Source organism: Hyperolius riggenbachi, chromosome 12, assembly GCF_040937935.1.
Source record: "Hyperolius riggenbachi isolate aHypRig1 chromosome 12, aHypRig1.pri, whole genome shotgun sequence".
In the NCBI taxonomy this organism is placed as follows: domain Eukaryota; kingdom Metazoa; phylum Chordata; class Amphibia; order Anura; family Hyperoliidae; genus Hyperolius; species Hyperolius riggenbachi.
Window position 1 is genome coordinate 163,001,740 of NC_090657.1, and position 22,214 is coordinate 163,023,953.

General features: G+C 45.2%; 1 protein-coding gene across 3 annotated transcripts in view; it reads right to left on the bottom strand.

The window, feature by feature from the left end:
* OSBPL2 (oxysterol binding protein like 2) overlaps window positions 1-22,214 on the bottom strand; it is a 227,921-nt gene that overhangs the window by 23,341 nt on the left and 182,366 nt on the right. For all 3 annotated transcript variants that reach the window (XM_068262289.1, XM_068262288.1, XM_068262287.1), the window contains 4 exons: window positions 18,472-18,606; window positions 3,175-3,272; window positions 2,927-3,109; window positions 48-155 (listed from right to left, as the gene is read on the bottom strand). In XM_068262289.1, the coding sequence (XP_068118390.1) occupies window positions 48-155; window positions 2,927-3,109; window positions 3,175-3,272; window positions 18,472-18,606 (524 nt within the window). The remainder of the gene's footprint in view (window positions 1-47; window positions 156-2,926; window positions 3,110-3,174; window positions 3,273-18,471; window positions 18,607-22,214) is intronic.

Sequence of the window (22,214 nt, forward strand, 5' to 3'; positions counted from 1 at the left end):
TCATACAGAGGCCATTCCATACAGGTCAGAGGGTCAGGCCGAGTTACCTGTGGTTCATGATCTCCACCGTTCCGTACTGTTCAATCCACAGCTTGCCAATAATGACATTGTGCACGCAGCAGGTTGGGTTCGTCCATGTGAAGAGGTCTTTGTGTCTGAGGAGGATCAATAGATATTTTTGTGACAATAATGAGATGAGAAGCCTCAACCGTCACACAATATAAACTGTACAATCAAGTGAAAGACATAGAAAGACATGAAAAGACTAGGTGACACATGTGAGGGCAGAGGGGGCCGCCTTCCCCCATAGTGACATAAACTACCAGATGGACAATACACAAACCATTCTGATGAACCCACTTTTTACGTGTTTATATTTATTTTCGTGTTTGCATCTGTACTGCCTACCAAGCTGGTAAAGGACAACTGAAGTGAGAGGCTTATGGAGGCAGCCATATTTATTTCCTGCTGATCTCTTAGGCTGCAGTAGTGTCTGAATCACACACCTGAAACAAGCCTGCAGCTAATCCAGTCTGACTTCAGTCAGAGTACCTGATCTGCATGCTTGGTCAGGGTCTATGGCTTAAAGTGCCCATACATCTTCTGATAAATCAAAGGTACAGACCTACCAGCAAGCTCATGGTGAACCAGAACTCAATGGAGTGTGTGAGGGGCTACAATGGTCCAAAAAGCCCCCTTACTAAACTGCATGGAAAACAAAAGTTTGCTTTCTCGCTAATAAGTCGTGGGCCCCAGTGCAAGTTTAGCATTGGGGCCCCAAGCATACTAAAGATAACAATTGATACGACACAGCAAAACCAATGAAGGACAACCAAAGAGTCAGAGGTGCAGGAATGGGATGGGAAACTGTGTTAATTATCACTACTATTCAAATCATCTATAGAAGTGAATATTATCAGCACAGGACCAATAAAGACCTAATACTGTGGCTGAGGGTGGGCCCCGATGCAGCCGCTACCTCTGCACCCCCTATGGCTACTCCATTGCCCAAAGCAGAAAGTATTTGCGATAATTCAGGTTGGAGTGAGCTTGAGATGTCTCCCAGTGCATCACTGCTGAAATATGCAAATCAACCATTGTTGCGTTTAGAAGCAAATATTTTCTGTTTTGAGAAAGCAAACTTTTGCTTTCCATAGCATTTTAGTAAGGGGGCTTTTTGGACCATTGTAGCCCCTTACACATTCCAATGAGTTCTGGTTCACCATGAGATTGCTGGTTAGTCTGTACCTCTGGGTGTTTCAAGTCCTACTCCGTAGAGCCACATTAATCCATGCCATGCACTGATGAGAATCAATCAGTACGAAACAGTCTGTATGCATGTTGGATTATTTTGGCTCTGTACATATTAACAAGCTGACACATCGTTGCATTCCAGCGGATCTAGAGGTGTGTTTAGCTTCTAAGGGCAACAATGGTTGATTTGCATATTTCAGCAGTGGTGCCTGGGAGACATCTCAAGCTCACTCCAACCTGATAAACCAAAAGACAGATCTCTCTCTGATCAAATCCGAGAGAGATCTGTTGCCTGTCCATACACCACAGACCAATTCCCGATCAATTTCAAGCTAAAATCGATCTGGAATTGGCCTTGAGACTCCATATCCACCATCTTGCCGGCCTGATGCTGTCCCCCTCTAATGTTCCATGCCCCCCCCAATACATCACCTGTCCGCTGCCGCCTCCTTCATTAATGTATGCACCACACGTGGTTGTCCGGAGTAATGCAGGTGCGTGCATGACGTCACATGGAACATTACGGGGGACAGTGCCTGGGGGTTTCATGCTCATCCCGACCAATTTTGGCCCGAAACTGGTCGCATGGTCAATCAGGCAAGCACTTGGCGGCACCAATTTTTATCCTATTCAATAATAATCTAATTAGATGGTGGATCAGCCGCCAAGTCGCCTGGTGTATGGCCACCTTTAAAGTATTAGAGGAAGAGGATCAGCCAGGCAATGTGTATTGTTTAAAAGGAAATATGGCAGCCTTCTTATCCCTCTCGCTTCAGGTTTCCATAGCATCAGTGGGAAACAAGCCCATTTCTCTAGCACAAACCCCTTTTCTGAGAGAAATTTTATCTGCTTGGGTGCAGTATATACCCAGTATATACTGTAAATGGCTGTATTTAATATGATAAATTGGTGACACCATGAGGGGAGGAACCTAACACCACATGATAGGCATAAATCATACTCCCATTAGGGATGGCCAGTGACAGGCTCATAATTCCAATCTGGTGCAAATTGCTAATTTAATGCAAATTGATACAGTTTGGAAATGGAATTAAATCCAGAGCTAGTGTAGTTGAGGAGACTTAGTGGGAAGCCTCATAGACCAATGGCAGCTCTATGCTTGCAGAGATTTGGTCAAGAAAAGAAATAGGGACCCTGCAGGAAACCCTGTCCATTAAATAAATTCTAAAACTGCACAGCAGGACCCCTGTCTGCAACCTTCGAGCACCAGTTGGTGACGTGGATAGTGTTTTCCACAGGGTCTTATAATTTAGTGATCGCTACCAAATCATCATGGGCAGCCATTGGTTTATGAAATTTCCCGATGGGTCTAGCCATTAAAGAGCCACATCTGGCTCCCGAGCCATAGGCTTTTATTCCTTTAGATTGTAAGCTCGCAAGGGCAGGGCTCTCTCACCCTTTTGTGTTTTGGAAGTTCCTAAACATTTTGTTCACAATGTTAAATTTTTTTATTGCAATTACCATGTCTACCAATTCTGTATTATATACCAGTGTGTATATCTTGTGTACACTATTGTCTGTATAACTATATGCCCCAGGTTTGTTCCACTCTGCCCCACTCTGTACAGCACCACCGAATATGTTGGTGCTTTATAAATTAATAATAATGATGTCAGCTTGATCTACGATGTTTTGTGTGAAATACACTCACTTAACCAACTCGAGGGTGATGGTCCCGCGGGGCTCCGCCTCCACGCTCTTCCCCCAGAACTTCAGCTTGGGATAGATGGAGCCGTGGAAGATGAAGTCGTTGTTCAGTCCTTCTGCATGAAAGGCACTGACGGGAGGGTGGTGGCTGACCTGTTCCGATATGAACCTGAAGCCCAGGTCTTCCCTGCAAGAGACAGAGGGTCAGTAATGCTGGAAGGCCCGAGCTGGCCCCCCATGAGATGGACTCACCTTATTAATTCATACGTCTCTCCCAGGAGGGGGTTAAAGGGTTTGCCGGTCCTCTCCCATTGAGATGCTACAGCGGAAACAGCGAACGCGGCCACCGTCTGCAAAGGCCAAAGGAAAGAGGTTCTAATTAAATATGCGTCAGGAAAGGCAGGCTTAAATTATTTACATGCAACCTGTTAATGCTTTTTTCCATCAAAGTTTTTTTTCAGGGCTGTGGAATCTGTACAAAAATTCACTGACTCCGACGGTTAGGATTCCACCGACTCTGACTCTAATTTGCATTTTACAATCTTGTTGATTGAAAGTATGTAACATGAAATGCATCTCTTAACTGCCAACGCTTAGGAATTTTAAAAGACAACTGAAGTGAGAGGGATATGGAGGCTGCCATATTTATTCCCTTTTAAACAATACCAGTTACCTGGATATTACCTGGATATCCGGCGGATCTTCTGCCTCTAATACTTTTAATCATAGACTAAAACTAGTCCTTGGTAAGAGTACTTGTAGAAGACAGGTACAAATAACATCTATCAGGCCCTAGGTAATGTAACTGTGGGTACATGTAAGAGTGATGTGCAGGTGCTCTGCAGGGGAAGGAGGGGATTCTTCCTCTATTACACATTCTTCAGGTACAATCTGAACCAGGTTTATGGGTGATAGACAACACCTCTGTGTTCAATGTGCACAACATTCTCAGTGGATTCTCTGCAGCTCTGTGGGGAGTGCATATGTATAGTACTACTGTGTAACAAAGTAAACCTGAGACAGATTAAATTAAAGTTTTATACATACTTGGGGCTTCCTCCAGCCACCTTCAGGCTAATCAGTCCCTCCCTGTCCTCCGCCACCTGGATCTTCTGCTATGGGTCCAGGTACCTGAGACTACTCTCTGCCTGCCGCCTGCACCGACCTCTGCCTGGATTTTGACTACTCTCTGCCTGCCTTATTTGTACAGTTTCACAATTTTTAAAGTTTATTCATAAATTTAATTAATTCAACAAATGTGTGTTCTAGTCTTTTATTTATATGCAGAATGTCTACCAAGCTTTTATTCTGATATATTTTGGTGAGTTAAGACTTAAGAATTGAAGGCCTAAAATTCTTGGAAAAAAATGTACCGCTTTTGACTCATAATTCCAGACAGAAATGCACACCACAATGCGTTATGAAACGCGCATCAACGCATGCGTTTTTATCGTGTAATTAAATAAGTGTCTGAACACATTCAATGTGACCGAGGCCTAAGGGCAGGTGCCTGGGGACTGACAGGTTATCTAGAGGTCTTCCATCTTCTTGAGCCACTGCACCCATTTCATCTTACCAAAAGCTGATACTTTGCCCAGGCTCAGCCTTGGTTTCATCCATTTATGCATTATTGGTGTCTAGGAGAATTCATGGGAAAAGCATGTGATCAGTTTGGTCAGGCGATAGATATGCAAGTCTCTGATTTGCTGGTTATGATCATGTGCTAAAGCAGGATGTGATGGCAACAAATCAGAGCTTTGCAAATCTATCAGCTGATCAATCAAATCACATCCTTGAGTTCTCCTAGACATGACCATCATTATTCTGCATCTAATAATTTCGGGACCTAAGTGCTCAAATGTTATCTTTCTCGTATGTCATGAGACTCAAGCAGCTAAAAATCCTGTCTAGGCAGCTTAAATACATGACCAGACACAGTGGTGTGACAGCTAACGTCATGCTCTGTGAGTTCGGCTGCTGCTGATGCCTGGATTGCATTATCTTCCTGGTCAGACTGCTTGGAGGAAGGCACAGTCTTAATCTGGCTGTGAAGGTTGCAGCCTTTAGCACAGACAGTTTGGTTAAACAGACAGTGGACAGCACCTGAGCTTCTGAACAGGTATTTCAATAAGTGAATGTGTCCCACAAAGGTTAATCAGTGAGCAGCAGACTAATTTGATGACAGTCATCACCATGTGGCGGACCATGAGATTAAACCATTGGAAGAGAAAAGAACAGATGAGACCACAGTATGGAGACTGGATCTGGAAGAGGGCAGGACAAGGTTATCCATGGGCTGAAAAAACACAAAAGGAGACAAATACAAGAAGCGAATACATGCTAGAGCACCAGGATGTACAAGGAAACGAGAGTCCCTCATAATTTCCTGGTTGCACCAATATGGCTCATGGAGGAATTATGCCCCCGTTTGGGTCTGTGAGGGTCAGTAGGTCTTCACTGCTGGTAATTAGGAAAGCTCCACAAGAAACAGAGTTACACTGAAAATACAACCTCCCAACACAGGTGTAAGAGGAGAGGTCTAGTTGACTTAGGACCTTTTTACACTTAATTAGTTGGCATGCGTTAGTATGCGTTGGTATGCGTTTTTCCCATAGCAGTGCAATGTGAAAGATTTCAGTTAAACAAATATGGAAATAAGCCATAGGAAAACATGGGCATTACTTTGAAAGTCCGTTTTCTTTCAGTTATAACTGAGAGCAACTGTACAACTCAATAGTCCAAAAAGTTTACTGCACACTAAGGGTCAGACAACACGTTTCGTGTGCATTTACGAATTCCTCAGGTCAATAAAAACCAAAAATGTGCGCTGCAAAGGAGTAACTGGAACAGAGGACCCACTGCTGCAAGCCAAGAGTGCTATCCACTAAGTCACCGTACTGAGGCAGGCAAGGCCCAATCTCTTATGGTGCATTTAATCAATGGTTAAACATTTGTCAGATGTAAATTCTGTTCAGCACCTCCTTATTATGAGCTTGTGAGCAATCTCCTACAGAGTTTTGGTGTGACGTGCTGGTTCCACAGTGAGAACATGAGACGGAGGTCTTGTTGGGTAACAAACCAAAAACAGGTTTGTTATATCCAAGCACACATACATTTATGTAATTACTGTGATGTAACTGTGTAACATAAAATGAATGCACCTTCTTGCTTATACTACTGACGTTTTCTTATTCAACCAAAAAAAACTTTTTTGAAAATTAAACACCCCCTAATACTGAAATCCCTCCATTTACAGCGGGACAAAACTAGCTCTGGTCATGAAGGTGTTAACCTGCCCGTGGTGGCGGATACCTGCTGCATGCGGAGGGCCGTTTTTTAAACCGTTGGCTTGGTCTTATTGTCATTACATCAGCTGGTGTTTGCCTCCGAAGAATGAGCTGCAGAGACATGACAGCGATACCCGTCACACTGAGTAATTGTGGTGACATTTCACTCTCTACGGTGCAGGAAAAAGAAAGGTTAGGCCCGCCCCGATCCTCTGAGCATCGCCGGTGTTCCGCCGCATCGTCTGGGAAAATGTTGCGTATCAGCGGACAAAGGCTCCCCGCCTAGCAATATAGAGATTTTATCACACTGCTTGTATGGAGGAATGTGAGATATAGGGTGAACCTATAAGACTATGACATATTACATGAGGTCACCGCAGACAACATGTAATTATAATTATCTAGGTACTGCTGCAGTAACTAACGCTATATTGAAAAAATTAGATATGGGGCAGGCACTGCAGGAACTGCGGACAACGGTACATAACATGAGATTGCTGTCGCTCGTCAATATCTGGCATCCAAAATACTGATCCTAAGGATCGGTTCACATAGGCGTCTGCAAGATAGGCTGGGGGTGTCTCGACTCGTTAAAAAGCAATTTATTATTATTATTGTTCATTTATTTAGCCCAAGCATTTTCCGTGGTGCTGTACAGCAGCATAAAGGGTATAACAATACAAAATATACAATACAACAGTTAATACAAGACAAAGGTGGATTACCGCTGACGCACTGAACAAATCAACTACAGAATTTTACACAAGGGTTGGATGATATACACACACAATACACAGCATTGTGAGACAAAAGGGGAGCAGCGGCCTGGCCAAAAGGCCTTACAGTCTAAATGTTTAAGGTATAGGACAGTAGGTAAGGGAAGCCATGTATTGAGTGGTAGAAATGGTGGTCAGTGGGCAAAGTGTCCTAGGTAGGAGAGTATGCTTGCCTGAACAGGTGAGTTTTCAGATTGCACCTAAAAAGGCTAAGTGTTGGTGAGTGGCGGATGTGTTGAGGAAGAGTGTTCCAGAGGAGAGGAGAGGATCGAAAGAAGTCTTGTAAGCGGAACTGACAAGAGGTGACTAGAGAGGAAACAACGCTAAGAAGCAATGCTAAGAGCTTTTCTGCATCAGTAACTGGCGCTTTGACGTCACATCTTTTTTTGAGGATGGTGGGACGATAGGATCTAGCGTGGCATTTAAACAGATGCAAAAGACCATAACCAATTTTTAAAAAGCAGTTCAATTCAAATGAATGGACAGCGCTTAATTATATTTGAATGATGAGTGGCGCAACTGCAACATTTACACACCTGTGTGCACCAACCCTTAAAGAGACTCCGTAACAAAAATTACATCCTGTTTTTTATCATCCTACAAGTTCCAAAAGCTATTCTAATGTGTTCTGGCTTACTGCAGCACTTTCCACTATCACAGTCTCTGTAATAAAACAACTTATCTCTCTCTTGTCAGACTTGTCAGCCTGTGTCTGGAAGGCTGCCAAGTTCTTCAGTGTTGTGGTTCTGTGATGCATCTCCCCCCTCCTGGTCCCTCTATGCACACTGCCTGTGTATAATGATCTCTTGAGATTCAAAAGGAAGGATGTATACAGCCTGCTTGTGTATGAATGTATTTTCTATGTGTGGACATACTGTACATCAACCTACTTCCTGTTTTGGTGGCCATTTTGTTTGTTTATAAACAAACTTTTTAAAACTGTTTTTAACCACTTTTAATGCGGCGAGGAGCGGCGAAATTGTGACAGAGGGTAATAGGAGATGTCCCCTAACGCACCGGTATGTTTACTTCTGTGCGATTTTAACAATACAGATTCTCTTTAAGGCCAGGTACACAACTCCAATTTTGATTGGCCAATGGTTAGACAATTTAACTACCTCCCTAAAGTACGCGAGCCAACACATTCTGAATACTAAGAACAGATTGTGTAGGTAATCTCTCATACTACATGGAGGTGTAAAATCGGTCAGTGATTGGCCAATCAAAATGAAAGGTGTGTACCAGGCTTAAACTCGTAAGGAATGCACAGACTTACTATCACTATAAATGTATGTGCGAGTGTTAAACTAGCCAGACAATCCTCCTAAACTTTCATTTTGGAAATGTTCACAAAAGATTCTAAAATGATCATTTGAATTGTTTAAGAAGATCTATTTGATTACCGTACCCATTTAGAAGTTCAGACTCTCCCATTTGAGAAAACAACCACATTTGCCTGCAGACAATGGTAACTAATCTATCGGTCTTAAAGAGGCCCTATAGTGACATATAGTAGAATGCAGTAAATGATTCAGGTTACGCACTTTTATGGTAATTATTCTGGTTTAAAGCCAATTATTACCACTTTAAAAATAAAAAAGTCAGATACTCACCTAAGGAGAGGGAAGGCTCTGGGTCCTAATGAGCCTTCCCTCTCCTCTCCCGGTGCCCTCGGTGCAGCGCTGGCTCCCCCGTTCGCGTCCGCCACCGCAGGGACTTCGGAGGTCTGTGGGAGCACTCGGGCTTCCGAAGACGGGCTGCTCCATACTACGCACGCGCCAGCGCGTCATAGAGGGCGCTCGCGCATGCGTAGTATGGAGCGGCCCGTCTTCGGGAGCCCGAGTTCTCCCGAAAGCTCCCTTCGGCTGCGGAAGTGGCAGTATTTGACCGAACTGGTCGATTACTGCTACGGGGGATCCTGCGCGGGACCGGGCACCGGGAGAGGAGAGAGAGGGAAGGCTCATTAGGACCGAGCCTTTCCTCTCCTTAGGCGAATATCTGACTTTTTGATTTTTAAAGTGGTAAACATTCACTTTAAGCATCAGAAACACTTCCTATATCTATATATTGCTGTATATTGGCATGTCGCCCCGCCCTTTCAGCAATGCTTAGCCTAGGCTGTTTTGATATGCGTAATACTTCCCCCTCCTCCCCAGAGCATTCTGGGAGAACATGGGAGGCATTATTTTCACTGGCTCCAGAATTCTCAGAAAGAAACATTCCGCAGAGCTGCATCTGGCAGGACAAAAGATGACGCCACCTGTGGTCAATGTCAGAATGTAAAGTCGGGGAGAGGAAAGATTTTAAAATGGGCAAACACTGACTAAATCATCTATAAATTAATATTGTCTGCTGCTGCTCTTTAACTCCCCACTCCTATTACCCTCTTTCTCTGAAAATAAGACCTACCCTGAAAATAAGCCCTAGCGGAAGTTAAAGAGGAGGAGGAGCCGGCCAGAAAGCGGGGACACAGTGGTGTTGTGCCGATTAGGCACCAGTCTTGTCATCCCATCACCCAGCAAGGTTATCAGCTGTTGGCAGAGGTGACAGGGCAGGTGCCTGAACAGTACAGAAGCATACCTTCCAGTCCAGGAACAGTACAGTACAAAGGAACAGGAAATGTTCTGCTGAGAGACACCTTCTGATAGAAATACAAGACATCCCCTGAAAATGAGCCCTAGCACATATTTTGGAGCAAAAATTAATATAAGACACTGTCTTCTTTTAGGCTACTTTCCCACCAAGACGTTGTGTTTTAGGGGACGTTATGGTCGCGTTATGCAGCTCTCAAAGCAGTCGCTCCAGGTTAGTGATAGGAAGTCCGGATCTTTTTAAGGATTCGGAACATTTGAATCGGATAATTGAAAAGATCCGGATCTTTGAACCGAATCATTTGAATCATTTTACTAGGGAAGCAGACTGGGTGAAATGACTAGCAGGACAGGACTTTCCCTGCACTGTACATTCTGTATGTTCCTGTTTCTTCCAGACAGACATCCACTGTGAACCGAATCTTTCATTGTGATGATCCGGATGATTCGACTCACAAAAAAGATCCAGATCAAATGAACGATTAGTTCATGATCCAGACAACACTACAGTCCCACCACAAGTCATCACAGTGCAGTGAATATTAATTAGCCATGTGGCTGGCCGCTGAGGAGGAGGGGAGACCTCCTCCTCCAACATTACTGAGCATGTGCAAACAGTCCAACGTGGCTAAGCCCAGTATAACGTACAGCATGCAGCAATTTGTTTAAACGTGCTGCGTTACAATGTAATGCAACGTGGGCACTGTGAACAGCACATTGATTTTACAGTGCTGTGAGTTAGGCTGCGTTACTGGCTGCTGTAACGTGGGACTTTAACGTCCCACTGTGAAACCAGCCTTAGGGGAAACATGGTATAGATAGATACAATGGATTTATTGTCTTTCAAATGCTATCAAATGTGTTTGGCCAGAACTAGTTGGTAGCGAGGCAGTAAGTGGCTGGTGCCGACAAGCAGTGCAGATGAGGCTCTGTGCTGCAAATGTGACAGCAAAGGGTTGCTTCTGTCTTTACATACGGTACATCCCTGTACAGGAAGTACTGTTACATAGTTGCAGCTTTATTCAGGGGTATTGTTTAATGATTTTGTGAAAAATACAGTTCTCCTTCACACATCAGCACAGGATTATAGAGCCACACCTAGCACAATTCCAGGCATGCTGCAGATTCCTGCGTGAAATCGCAGGCTCAGGGCCAGTGTGATCTCTGGGATCTGATCACTGGCCAGGCTGTAGCCGCACACAGGTTATATAAGTGCAGAGTCTGGCTATCCCTTCACACAGATTATGTAAGGAAATATCTGCCGTCCTCTCCTAACCAACCTGAAATCATAACCCTGACCTTATAACAACAATGCCAGCTACACAGGTAACCATCTCCAGCAAGTTACTAAAGCAAACCTGTCACAAGTTTACGGTGCTTCAACTAGTAAAAACGCTGCTTCAACTAAATACGTGACTGTTAGTCATCTGTCATGCATGGACCTCAGGTCCTGTGAGGACTCACGGCCACCCAATTCCTACACACGCTAGGCCGCGGTCATCGGAAAACGATCAATCGATGCACATTTGAATTCACTGACAGCACATGGATCGATTGTTTATCATTTTTTACAAACAATAAGAACAACCATGGTCTGGTGTGTGTACAGAGGTTAAATCTGGGTGCAAACGCTGCATTACTGTCGCCTGCAGGGATCAGGACTCGATCCTTCAGGTGACAGTTCGGTGCGCAACTTGTGACCAGGGGTCACCTGATGAAGGACCTGCGTGTCCGTAACATGTAGTGTCACTGTTCCGCAATACAAGCAACGTTTTGCAGCCATTGGTGTGCTGCCTCTTTTTTTACGTTTGGTTGTACCAGAACTGTTAGAGCAATCCGGTCGAGGCAAGGCACCAGCACAATCCCAGGCAAGCACATCTGGGTGCTGTCTCCTTGGAACACTTTCCGGTGAAGTCACTCGGGTGTCCCTGCCGCTAAAGGGGTCAAGACCTATTCCTTCTGGCGACAGTTCTGGGCCGAGAGCTGTACAGACATATTGTCAGCCTAGAGGCTAGTAACACTTCTGTTGCTATGGAGGGGGGAGGAAGAATGACGTGCAGAGCACAAAGTGAGGGGTAGACCAATGCGCTTGGGGGTCAATTGGGCATCCTTGTTGCCATACATCCAGCAAGCTGGATCTTTAGGGGATGGGATGAGACAAATCTAGCATTCACGCAAGAACTTTTTTTACTTAATATAAAACATATTTGTATAGTTTCATCTAAAGCATGATTAGCTACATACCTTCACTTTACTCCGTGAAGTCCTTTTCCTTAGATACACCTATTTCCTGCCTATTGACTCACTGCCATTAGCTCACTGCCATAGCCATCTTAAATTGTCTTGTTGTGGCTGAATAAAACTTTGGATTTCACCTGTTGGAGTGTGCTAATACTACTTCCAAATTTATTGACTCACTGCCAGTGGATGGCAGAAACTATCCCTCTGAATCTCCCCCCCCCCCCCTTTCAAAAATGTACTGTTGAGAGTTAGAGACAGAGTGCCAGATGGAGGCGCCACGCTTGCTTTGATCACAAAACAGCTGCTCCTGTTTTACTACCTGAAAAAGTGGGCTGTGTCCCACGAAATGCATTGCAACTTTTTGGAGTACACAATTAAAGATTTTTGATGATAAATCTTATATTGAATCTTCTATGGGTAGGCAAGTACTGCTTCCCAACTTTTTATTCATTTTAATTTTGTTTTAACCTGATTTGCGTTCCATGTGCATAACATATGGCGAGTGTCAGGTGCAGCAACGGTGGCTCCGCAGTTGGGCACACAGACCTCAGCAAAGCCTTCCTCTCCTGATGTGAGTCGGTGCTGCTGATGGAGCGGACCCACGAGGGGGGAGAAAGATCTCCATATAACAGCTACTAGGTGAGACTAGGATTCCCCCCCCTCCCCTCACTGCCCCCATGTATTACATAAGGGCCTAATGTGAAAGCCACCTCTGCTGTAACAGAACGGCCTCTTATACGTGTGACCCTCCCTAACAAGATTAATAAGAACGGTGACTTTTTGCCGCTGCTGGAAAGTCACCACCTGTACGGTTATCAGATATGTATTTACATTTTAATATCCACCCATGACAAAGATCACACCTGTCTCGCTCCATGCTATTACCGCGCATATAAAACCCTCTAAAGCAGCTACAAGAGCACAATAACAGGCCGATACAGCTCCCGACCTTCAAAAACGCAAACAATTCTGAGAAGAGGATGCTGGAAGAAGGAGTTTATAGACAGAGGGAAATATTTGGGCTTACAGACACAGAGAACATCATCTATCTAACATAATCCGGCTACAGACCTATGAAACCGCAAATATACCGTCAGTCTACAGAAATTAGGCTCAACCATCATCTATTTAGCCTATATACCGGTAACTAGGGATCTATTAACCCTTCAGCAGTCAATTTATTTAGAGGCTTGCAAGTGCTCCAGGACAACTTATAGAGTACAATTTTTTTAATTTCTTATATATTATATTTCTCTGCTTCTAATTAGTACTGCAGTAATGTGTATTTATGGCCTCTTGTCACTAGGGGTAGTGTGAGACAATAACAGAGGACTTCTACTTTCAGTTTCTATATTTTCTGCTAGTAGAGAGAGATCAAAACATTCAAAGAATTTACAGCACAAGTTCTGCTGACTAAGGTCAAAAGCAGTGCACTTATCTGAAACAAGAGAACTCTATTAAAGTTGCTAATGGGTTAAAGTCTACAACAGGTGACCGCAAGAGGGCAGTATTTGCCTGTGACAGTGGGAGGGGATAGCAGGGGGAGGGATCAGGAGCCTGTGCTTATACTTTATGGTAGGTTGGTAAGTTTCTATTCACTATATAATAGTGGGAATTCTGGTGTGGATGTTTTTCCACAGGAAGAGCTAGGAGATGTAGAAGCCATGAAATAAAATAATATAATGATGAGGACCATAAAACATTTTGCTCAATCCATTTTAATGGTAAATGGTGTTGTCTGGTTGAGGTCCTGGACACATACAAGTAAAAAGATTGCCGTGGTATTTAGGCACCTGTATTAGCTGCCAGTAGATTATATTGGTAAGATTACCGATATTCTACCATGTAATAATGATAGTAAAATAGTGCTAATTGTTACTTATATTTTGCTATTACCTGACCCCATTCTTACGTCAACACTCCGCCGCTATTAGTACCTAACCCTAAACACCCCCCTTCCCCCAAGCAATGCCTAACCCTAAAGTCCCCCACAAATATACCTAACCCTAACCGACCTCCCAACCAATGACTAACCCTAATCAATACCCCCTCCTACCCACCTGATGCCTTGCCAAATGACACCCCCACGACCTATGCCTAAACCCCCCCAAGTGATACCTAACCCTAACTAAACTGCAGTTACAAATAGCGGGCACCAGAGGCACTGTGGTACGCTCCAAAGGCTCCCATGCTAAAAGCTGCAATTTGCACCCGCTAACTGTAGATGCAGTGTGATTAGCGGGCGGCCCCGGCGCCCAAATTACAACTTTGAGCTGCTAATTGTGGCTGTTAACATGGGAGTCTATGGTGGCGCGGAAAGTACCGTGGCGTCTCTGGTGCCCGATCTACCAGCTTCCCTAGACAGTGGCTGGTGCTTTATTGCATGCAGGACCAGGTATAGGATGGGGTCATTACAGATGGAGGCTGGTGGAGTCAATGCAAACATCACACACCTGGCTTGTACCTGGCACTTCCTGGTGCCACGTGTCATAAAACGTAACACTTCTCTGTTGTGTCTGAGGACACTATAATCTGTCTCTGTATAACCATATAGTTATATTTCCTCTGCTATCAGTACACCCGTAACAGCATGCTGCTATCAGTCTGGTGACACCATGTCCTCAGGGGTGACTCACTGGAGAAGTGTGACGCTGGAATGTGGAAGACACGCAACCCTGTGACATCCTCACTTCATACAGACATCCCTAGTGGGATCTATCGTCTCCACACCTTCAGCAAGGGCCTGAGCACACTGTCCTATTACTGTAATCTGCAAAGCTACTTTCTTACACAATAGTGCTGGACTCACTTCTGGCTGACACAGAGCAGGATCATCCACCAGGCAACCTAAGCAGGTGCCTTGGGCCTAGTGGGTATCATGGGGTCCACCAGCAACCTTCTCTGACCTCTGTCCACTTCAGTTTACCAAAAAGAACCACAAGGGGGACCCCAAATCTACTACCTTGCTTCGGACCCCGTTACCTATTAATCCATCTCCTTTAAGACATACCAAACAGCTAATAAGAAAGAGGAATATTGATTGACCGGTGACCATTCCCTTTTGAGGGTGGGATTTATTTATAATTGGGTTATTGGTTGGCAAAAATATCCATCAGGCTGCATAATTCATCCACACCCATTTTTACCATCAGATTACATTAGTGATTGATTACCCCCGAATGTAGTTGTGGCTGACGCACCACAGACCTGAGCAAAGCTTCATAAAGAAATACGGCAGAAACTCAAGTATGCAACCGTCTCATCTACCATGGAACTGTATCTGAGCTCTGATACGCCACGTAACCCCCACCCGCAAACAGCAGCTCCTCCTGCCCATCAGGGAGATCGATGCTTTACATTATGAACAGGTGATTATTAGTTGAGCGGTGCGTATCAGAGCACGCCTCATCCGGTGACATCAGAGATTCGGTAACAGGGCATGTTTGGGCTCACAGCGTTTCGGGACAAGCAGAGGCTCCCCGGAGATAAGTAAAGTATCTTCTGGCACTATCGGGAAAAACAAATAATGCCTTCATTCATATTAAGTGACAAAGTGACTTCAAGCCTCCGCAGCTCTCTGCCTGACATTAATGTTTTCACTGAGATGGACAGATGAGTCATCAAGGAGGAAAATGAACTCCGTAAGCCAAAACTCTCTGCCATGCTAGGAGAGGAGGCGTTTCTAATTTTTTATATAAACCAGAACAATTTACAATAAGTCAAATGAGAAGCAATATATTTACAAATAGACTAAAATGACTCAACTAAAAGTTACTGTTGCCTCGCACTCAATACCGGATCAAACCTTAAAGCGGACCGGAACTCAGAACTTCCTCTCTGCTCTAAAAGATAAGCAACAGCACAATAACCTTTAAAGAAAAAACATTTATTTGTTACAGCTGATACAAATCCTGCAGTAAATCTGCAGAGTGTCTACTTCCTGCTTTCATGGAAGCAGACATATTGTTAACAAATTAGCTGCTCTGCCATGGCAAAGGAGATTCCTGAGCTGACTCAGCTAAGAGATCAAATAGCAGTGGTGATTAGAGACAAATGAGGGGGAATTAGACAGGTTAAACTCTCTAAATACATACAGGGTGTATTTCTCTCTGTTTTCCTTCTGTCCTGTGCAAGAGTTCAGGTCCACTTTAAGGGGGAGTGCTACCGCTGAAGAAAGGGGACAAATGCCCTCTATAAATCTTCAAATAAAGCAGGAAGCTGCCTGAGAAAATCAGATTGCACCTGTCGGAAATGATCCATCGATCCATCTAGCTGCCAAAAAACCCCATGGTGTATTCCCAGCATTATGCTGGATACACACGTTGCATTTCCGCGTTCGATGCGGCGCTCGATTCGCGTCGATTAGATAATTTCCCAGCATTTCCGAGCGCATTTCGATTATTTTTAGGTCGAATGCCATGTAAAGTATGGCAAATCGACCTAACGATCCATCGAACCGCTAATCGGTCTTGTTGGAAATAATCGAATCGACGCGAATCGAACGCTGCATCGACGCGGAAACGCAACGTGTGTATCCAGCATAAGTCTGTTTGCCTGTCTATCTGTAGACTGATTGATCTGTCTATATCTGTCAGTTTACTTATCTACAGATATATCTATCTACTATGTGTCTGTCAGTCTCTTTGCCTGTCTATCTACAGATCAATTCCTCTGTCTGTTTGTCTAGTGCCCAATACACACGATGCAATTTTCAGTCAGATTGACGGTTGAATCGATTCATTTTTCTGACCGATTTTGTATAGAAGTGATCAGAAAATCAAACAAAACAAAATGACTGAAAATCAGATCGGACCTGTCATAAATAATTAATTTGACAGTCAATCTGACAGAAAATTGCATCCTGTGTATCAAGCATTAGGACAGGCCATACACATATTGATTTTCCCCATCATTTCCCAGCAGATTCAACTACTGTGATCGAATCTGCTGGGACCATGTCACATCAATTGTAATTTCAAGTACACTTTTTCTTCAAAAACCAATCAAAATTATCGATTGGACCAGGACATGAAGGGTGGTAAATCAACTGCCCATAGTGTTGCTCTGCACTGAGCAGTGCTTGCAAGGCTGCGGTTTGACAGATCTATGCTCAATGTGTGGAAGGATTTAATTCCTATCTGAACAGATTCAGATGACAGAAAGAACTGTTTGCCCCATTGGGTGACAATCTATGTGTGTATGGTCATGGGGAGGAGGGGTGTCGGGGGATTCTGGGTAGGAGATCTCATTGTTAGATGGATTCCAAGCTGAAAATGCTTCGAATTATCGTCAGCCATGCAAAACTACAGCAAAAGTTTTGGAAGGAAAAAGCCCTGACACTAGAGAAAAGCTAACGGCTGGTTGATAACGACTAATTCCTGGCCCCAGGACTTTCACATACATGTCACTGTCCACTCACATGATCGTTCCAGATCCCAAGATTCAATCCCAGATGTCCAGAGATGACGTGTGGGAGCAAATCTCTGCAGATGGAGCTGCTCAGGGGGGGGGGAGGTACCCGTGGCATGCGTATGTACCACCAACATTTTTGTCCGCATACTGGACAAACCTACTGGCCACCCCTCACACCCCTCTGCCCCCACACAGCAAATCACAATCTTTGAAGGCCTGAACACACTAATGTCCGTCTGTACGCTTTTCATGCACTCCCATGGATGGGAGCATTACCTGTATGCTCAGTTCATTAAGACTGTAATGGCGCTTGCACAGAACTCTCCCAGCTATGAGAGCATGATGGAAGAGGCATATGGCCCAGAACAGTGCTTGTGCAGTGCCCCAGCTGGATTCTGCAGACTTCATAGGAGCACAGGATTGGACCGGAAGGGTTTCGAGGGAGCTGACGGACTACAGGAGGCTGGAAGGAGCCCCAGGCAAGCAAAAATCCTTTTCTCCCATTAGTCTCAGGTTTACTTTATTCACTGATTAAAGTGGATCCGAGATAAACTTTTCCTCATTGCATAATTGTGTTCCTTTCATATAGTTTATAGGGCATTCCTCAAACCAAATACTTTTTTTGGTTTAGTTTATAGGGAATTGGAGTATTAAAACAAAAACAAGCCTCACCCACAGCTCCTTTTGTGCTTTGGCACTGTAGCTAGGCTTATGGGAGCTCAGTCTGGGCAGGAGGAGGTTACTAGCTATTGATTTCGGTGGCGGAGGGGAGGATGGAGGAGGAGAGGGGACTGAATTTACACACAGGCAAGCTGATAGCATCTCCAGCCCTCAGCCTGTGACAATGTGACAAACAAAACATGGCTGCCCTCATTGTATCACAGGAATAAATAATCATAAACGTTTGAAGCTGTTTGCAGCTAGATATGCTGTGTAAACTATCTCAACTTTAGATAAGCTATATAGAAAAGTTACTTGTTATAGTTAGTTTTTCATCTCGGATCTGCTTTAAGGTAACTTCCGGATGAGCCTTCCAGCACCTCTCCCCACATCAATGGGCAGTCAGAAGGTCAGATACAGACTGCAGCTGGGGCCTGTGTGTTGCGTAGTTCACCGAGCCTCAGATTCACTCGGGCCTCATACAGCAGTCCCCCCTATGATGCCCTGAAGGCAGCCCTGTCTTCATGTCATCTGCAGCACAGAGGGGGAGATGTATGCGGTCTGTACATGTGGGATACTGACCTGCATCCTGAGCAGTGGATCTGTACATGAACAGGCCTTGTTGATCAGGTATGTGTGCTCCATGTACTCAGTGATTCTCTGTAGGAAGCTGAGGGGCTCGTTAAAGACGATGGGCATGGTGATTTTGGACAGCTCCTGCAGGAGAAAAGAGAGAAAGAGACAGGCATTAGCAGCTGAAATCCATTCCTGCCACTATGTGGAGGCGAGCAGAGAAACATTCATTAAAAGCAGCACCATTGGCTATATGACATAAGGCAATGCAATGTAATCTTGTGGTCAGTCTTATCTGCCGCGCTGCATACTAATACCAGCGTGGGGAATTAACGCAAACCTGAAGCAAAAAAATAAACTTATGAGATAATGAATTGTATAGTACAGCTAAGAAATAGAGCAGTAGTAGCAAATAATCTCATATTGTTTTCCAGTGCAGGAAGAGTTAAGAATTAAGAGTTGTTATCCATGCAGAAGAGCTTCTCTGAGCCATTTGACCCACTGGGCGGAATATAGGCTGTTTTCTGGAGCACTTTTACAGCCAAGAAACAGTGAGAGACAGCTAGGAAAAGTTCAAAAGGTCATTATTTCTGCTTTGTTTTATAGCTTAAAAGACAGGTTGTTGTTTGTAAACCGCAAATAGGACAGAATGATGCAATGTTATTAATAAAAAAAAAAAAAAAGCTATATAAAACTGAAAATAAAAATGTGAGACTTTTCTTTGCTACGAATGTTGTATACATTATCCAAATGCGCACAGTAGTCTGAACTCAGCAGAAGTGTCCAGGACCAGCTGTCATTGCCAACAATCTAGTGTGTGTCCTGATGTGTCACCAAAAGATCCCGAGTGCCGGAGAGCATTGTTCCTCTTTTTACCCCGTGTGCTGGAAGTGGCTCCATCATGCACCATGCAGTCACCCCTCAACATCCTCCAGAACAACACAAATATTGGCACGTCTGTGGCACGTCTGTACAGCACTCCATCTATTGCCCGAGGGGTGGAGTGCCGATTCCTGTGCATCGTGTCTGTGTACACACCTTAAGCTATGTACACACAATAGATTAAACTCACCTACCTCAGGTGAGTCTATACCATGTATCTAGTGTGTGTACAGCAGCTGCCTAAAGATCTGACATGTCAGAGTGATCCCCGAGTACACTGTCCTGCTTACTCACCCGCCTACAGGAAGCCACTCCCTCATGCGTTCCACATTATCCCTCCAAAGCTCCACCCCCTCCATAGCAACAGGAGTGTCGCTAGCCTGTAGGCTCAGGTGTACAGCATTGTTCCCCAAACTGTCACTTGAGGGATCAATTCCAGTCTCTTCCAGGAGACAGTACTCTATAGTGTATACTAAGCTGTCCATACATTAGACGATTGCCAACAGACCGACCATCAGATAGATACCTCGTCTGATAAAATGTGATGAGAGAGGGATATATTAACTGTCCACACACTGCACAGCAATCTCCAATAGATTTCAGCATGAAATCTACCGTCTATCGTCGGAATATCGAGCGCCTCTAACCCCGTGCACCAAACTGAGCCCTACTGAGAAAGGTAAACGGAAACATCGATCAAGCAGCCAAGTTGCAGCATTGATTTCGGCTAGATATCGATGCTGCAAGTTGAGTAATGTGTGGGTACCTCATTGGTAGCCAAACATCTAGCGAGGACGGGCAGATTTGACTAAGAGACAAATCTCTGTCTGATCAAATCTGATTAGGTAGAGAGCTGTTGACTGCTCATACACTGCAGGCCGATTCCCAATCGATTTCATGCTGAAATCTATCCGGAATCAGCCTTGTGACGCCACATCTGCCACCTCACCGGCCCCATGTTGTCCCCGCTAATGTTTAATGTGCCCCTCCCCCGCACTATTACCTGTCCGTGTCCGCCACTGGCTTCGGGCTCCATCCTCTCTCCATACATGTGCCCCAAGTGGTTGCCAGAGTAGCGTGAGTGCATGTGACCGCGCACACGTGCTTGCATGTACGCTGGCAACCACATAGCGTGTGTGTATGGACAGATGATGGAACCTTAAGCCAGTGGCGGACACGGACAGGTAAAGTATAGTATGAGGGGGGCAAATTGGACATTAGTGGGTGCTGCGACAGGGGTTTTCTCGCTTGTCCCTATATCGCTCGCCGTTACTGCCACGCACCCGATCGGCCACGATGACCCGACATCTTGCAGCATGTCCAATTGACATGCTCGGCCCGAAATTGGTTGCATCGCCGAGTGGGCATGCTCTTGGTGGCACTGATTTTCATTTGATAATTATGGAATCAGATGGTTAATCGGCCGCCAAGTTGCTAGATGTATGCGTACCTTAAAGGGAAGGTCCGAGCACTATAAAAATAAAAAATCCACTTACCTGGGGCTTCCTCCAGTTCCTGGCATCCGTCCTCTGCCCTCGCCGGAACTCCGGTGGCTCCTGGTCCCCTCCAGTGCAGAAGCCGACCTCCGGGTCAGGTTCTTCTGTGCTCAAGCATGCGACTCACTGCTTGCGCAGACGTCATCCGGACTGTACTGCGCAGGAGCAGAACTACTGTGCCTGCGCAGTACAGTCTGGATGATATCAGTGCGACTCAGAGCCGCTTGCGCAGCTACAGTGGGGATCTTGCGCTTGAGAGGACCCCAGGCCACAGGTGGGGAGCTGAGCTGCGGCAAGGTCACAGGACAGCTGGCAGGGCTGGAGGAAGCACCAGGTAAGTGGATTTTTTTATTTTTATAGTGCTCGGATGTGTTCTTTAAGGCTTAATCTGGTACAGCCTGACTGTGTTTTTCGTTTGTGTACTTGCAGAGAGTTCCAGCCAGTGTAAATTAATGCCCCCATTATCTCCCTTTTACAAAAGAACACTTGAGCAGGCGACAGATTACTCTGGGTCTGATTTTCACACTCTGGCGTAGGCTCTGTGCACAATAATTGGTCTCTCTCTGGGCAGCGCTAGCGAGGACTCGCACGGATAAGCGCCACTCGCATTGTACATTGTGGTGTGAGACAAGGAAGCTCTGCCGGGTATAATTACACAGTATTATTTAATGTACAATGCGGGGAGAGATCGCACACCGCCAGGTGCCACCAATCTGCTTGTTGTGTAACACACAGATTTATGTTCGGCAGCCAGCCGTCTGCTGCCTGAGAGATTTCACACACACAGAATCTGCCACCTGTCCCCAAAACACACATCTTCCCAGCGCTCTCATCCATTCCTTCCGAAAGCCCAGACATGGTTTATGTCCCGCTACGGGCGCACATCTGATTACCCCATCTGCTGAGCAGAGCGCAAACATGTTACTGCTCTCTATCAAAGGACGCTGTGGTTAAAGTGGACCTGAACTCTTGCACAGGACAGAAGGAAGACAGAAATGCACCCTGTATGTATTTAGAGAGTTTATCCAGTCTAATCCCCTCCTCATCTGTGACTAATCACAACTGTATTTTCAGTGGGGCAGCTGGCTGCCTCAGCAAAGGGGCTAATTAGTAAACACAGGCTGTATAGTGTACTGGTTAAGGGCTCTGCCTTTAACATTGGAGACCAGGGTTTGAAAACCTGGCTAGCGCCAGTACCTATTCAGTAAGGAGTTCAAGGCAAGACTCCCTAACACTGCAGGGTGGCCTCTTGAGCGTGCCCTTAGTGGCTGCAGCTCCGGTTTCCATGGTAACGGCGATCGCCGCTACAGGAAGCCGCTGCCCCGCTTTCTTCCCTCCTTACAGCAGCTGCGCAGGAAGCGCTGCTGCAATAGG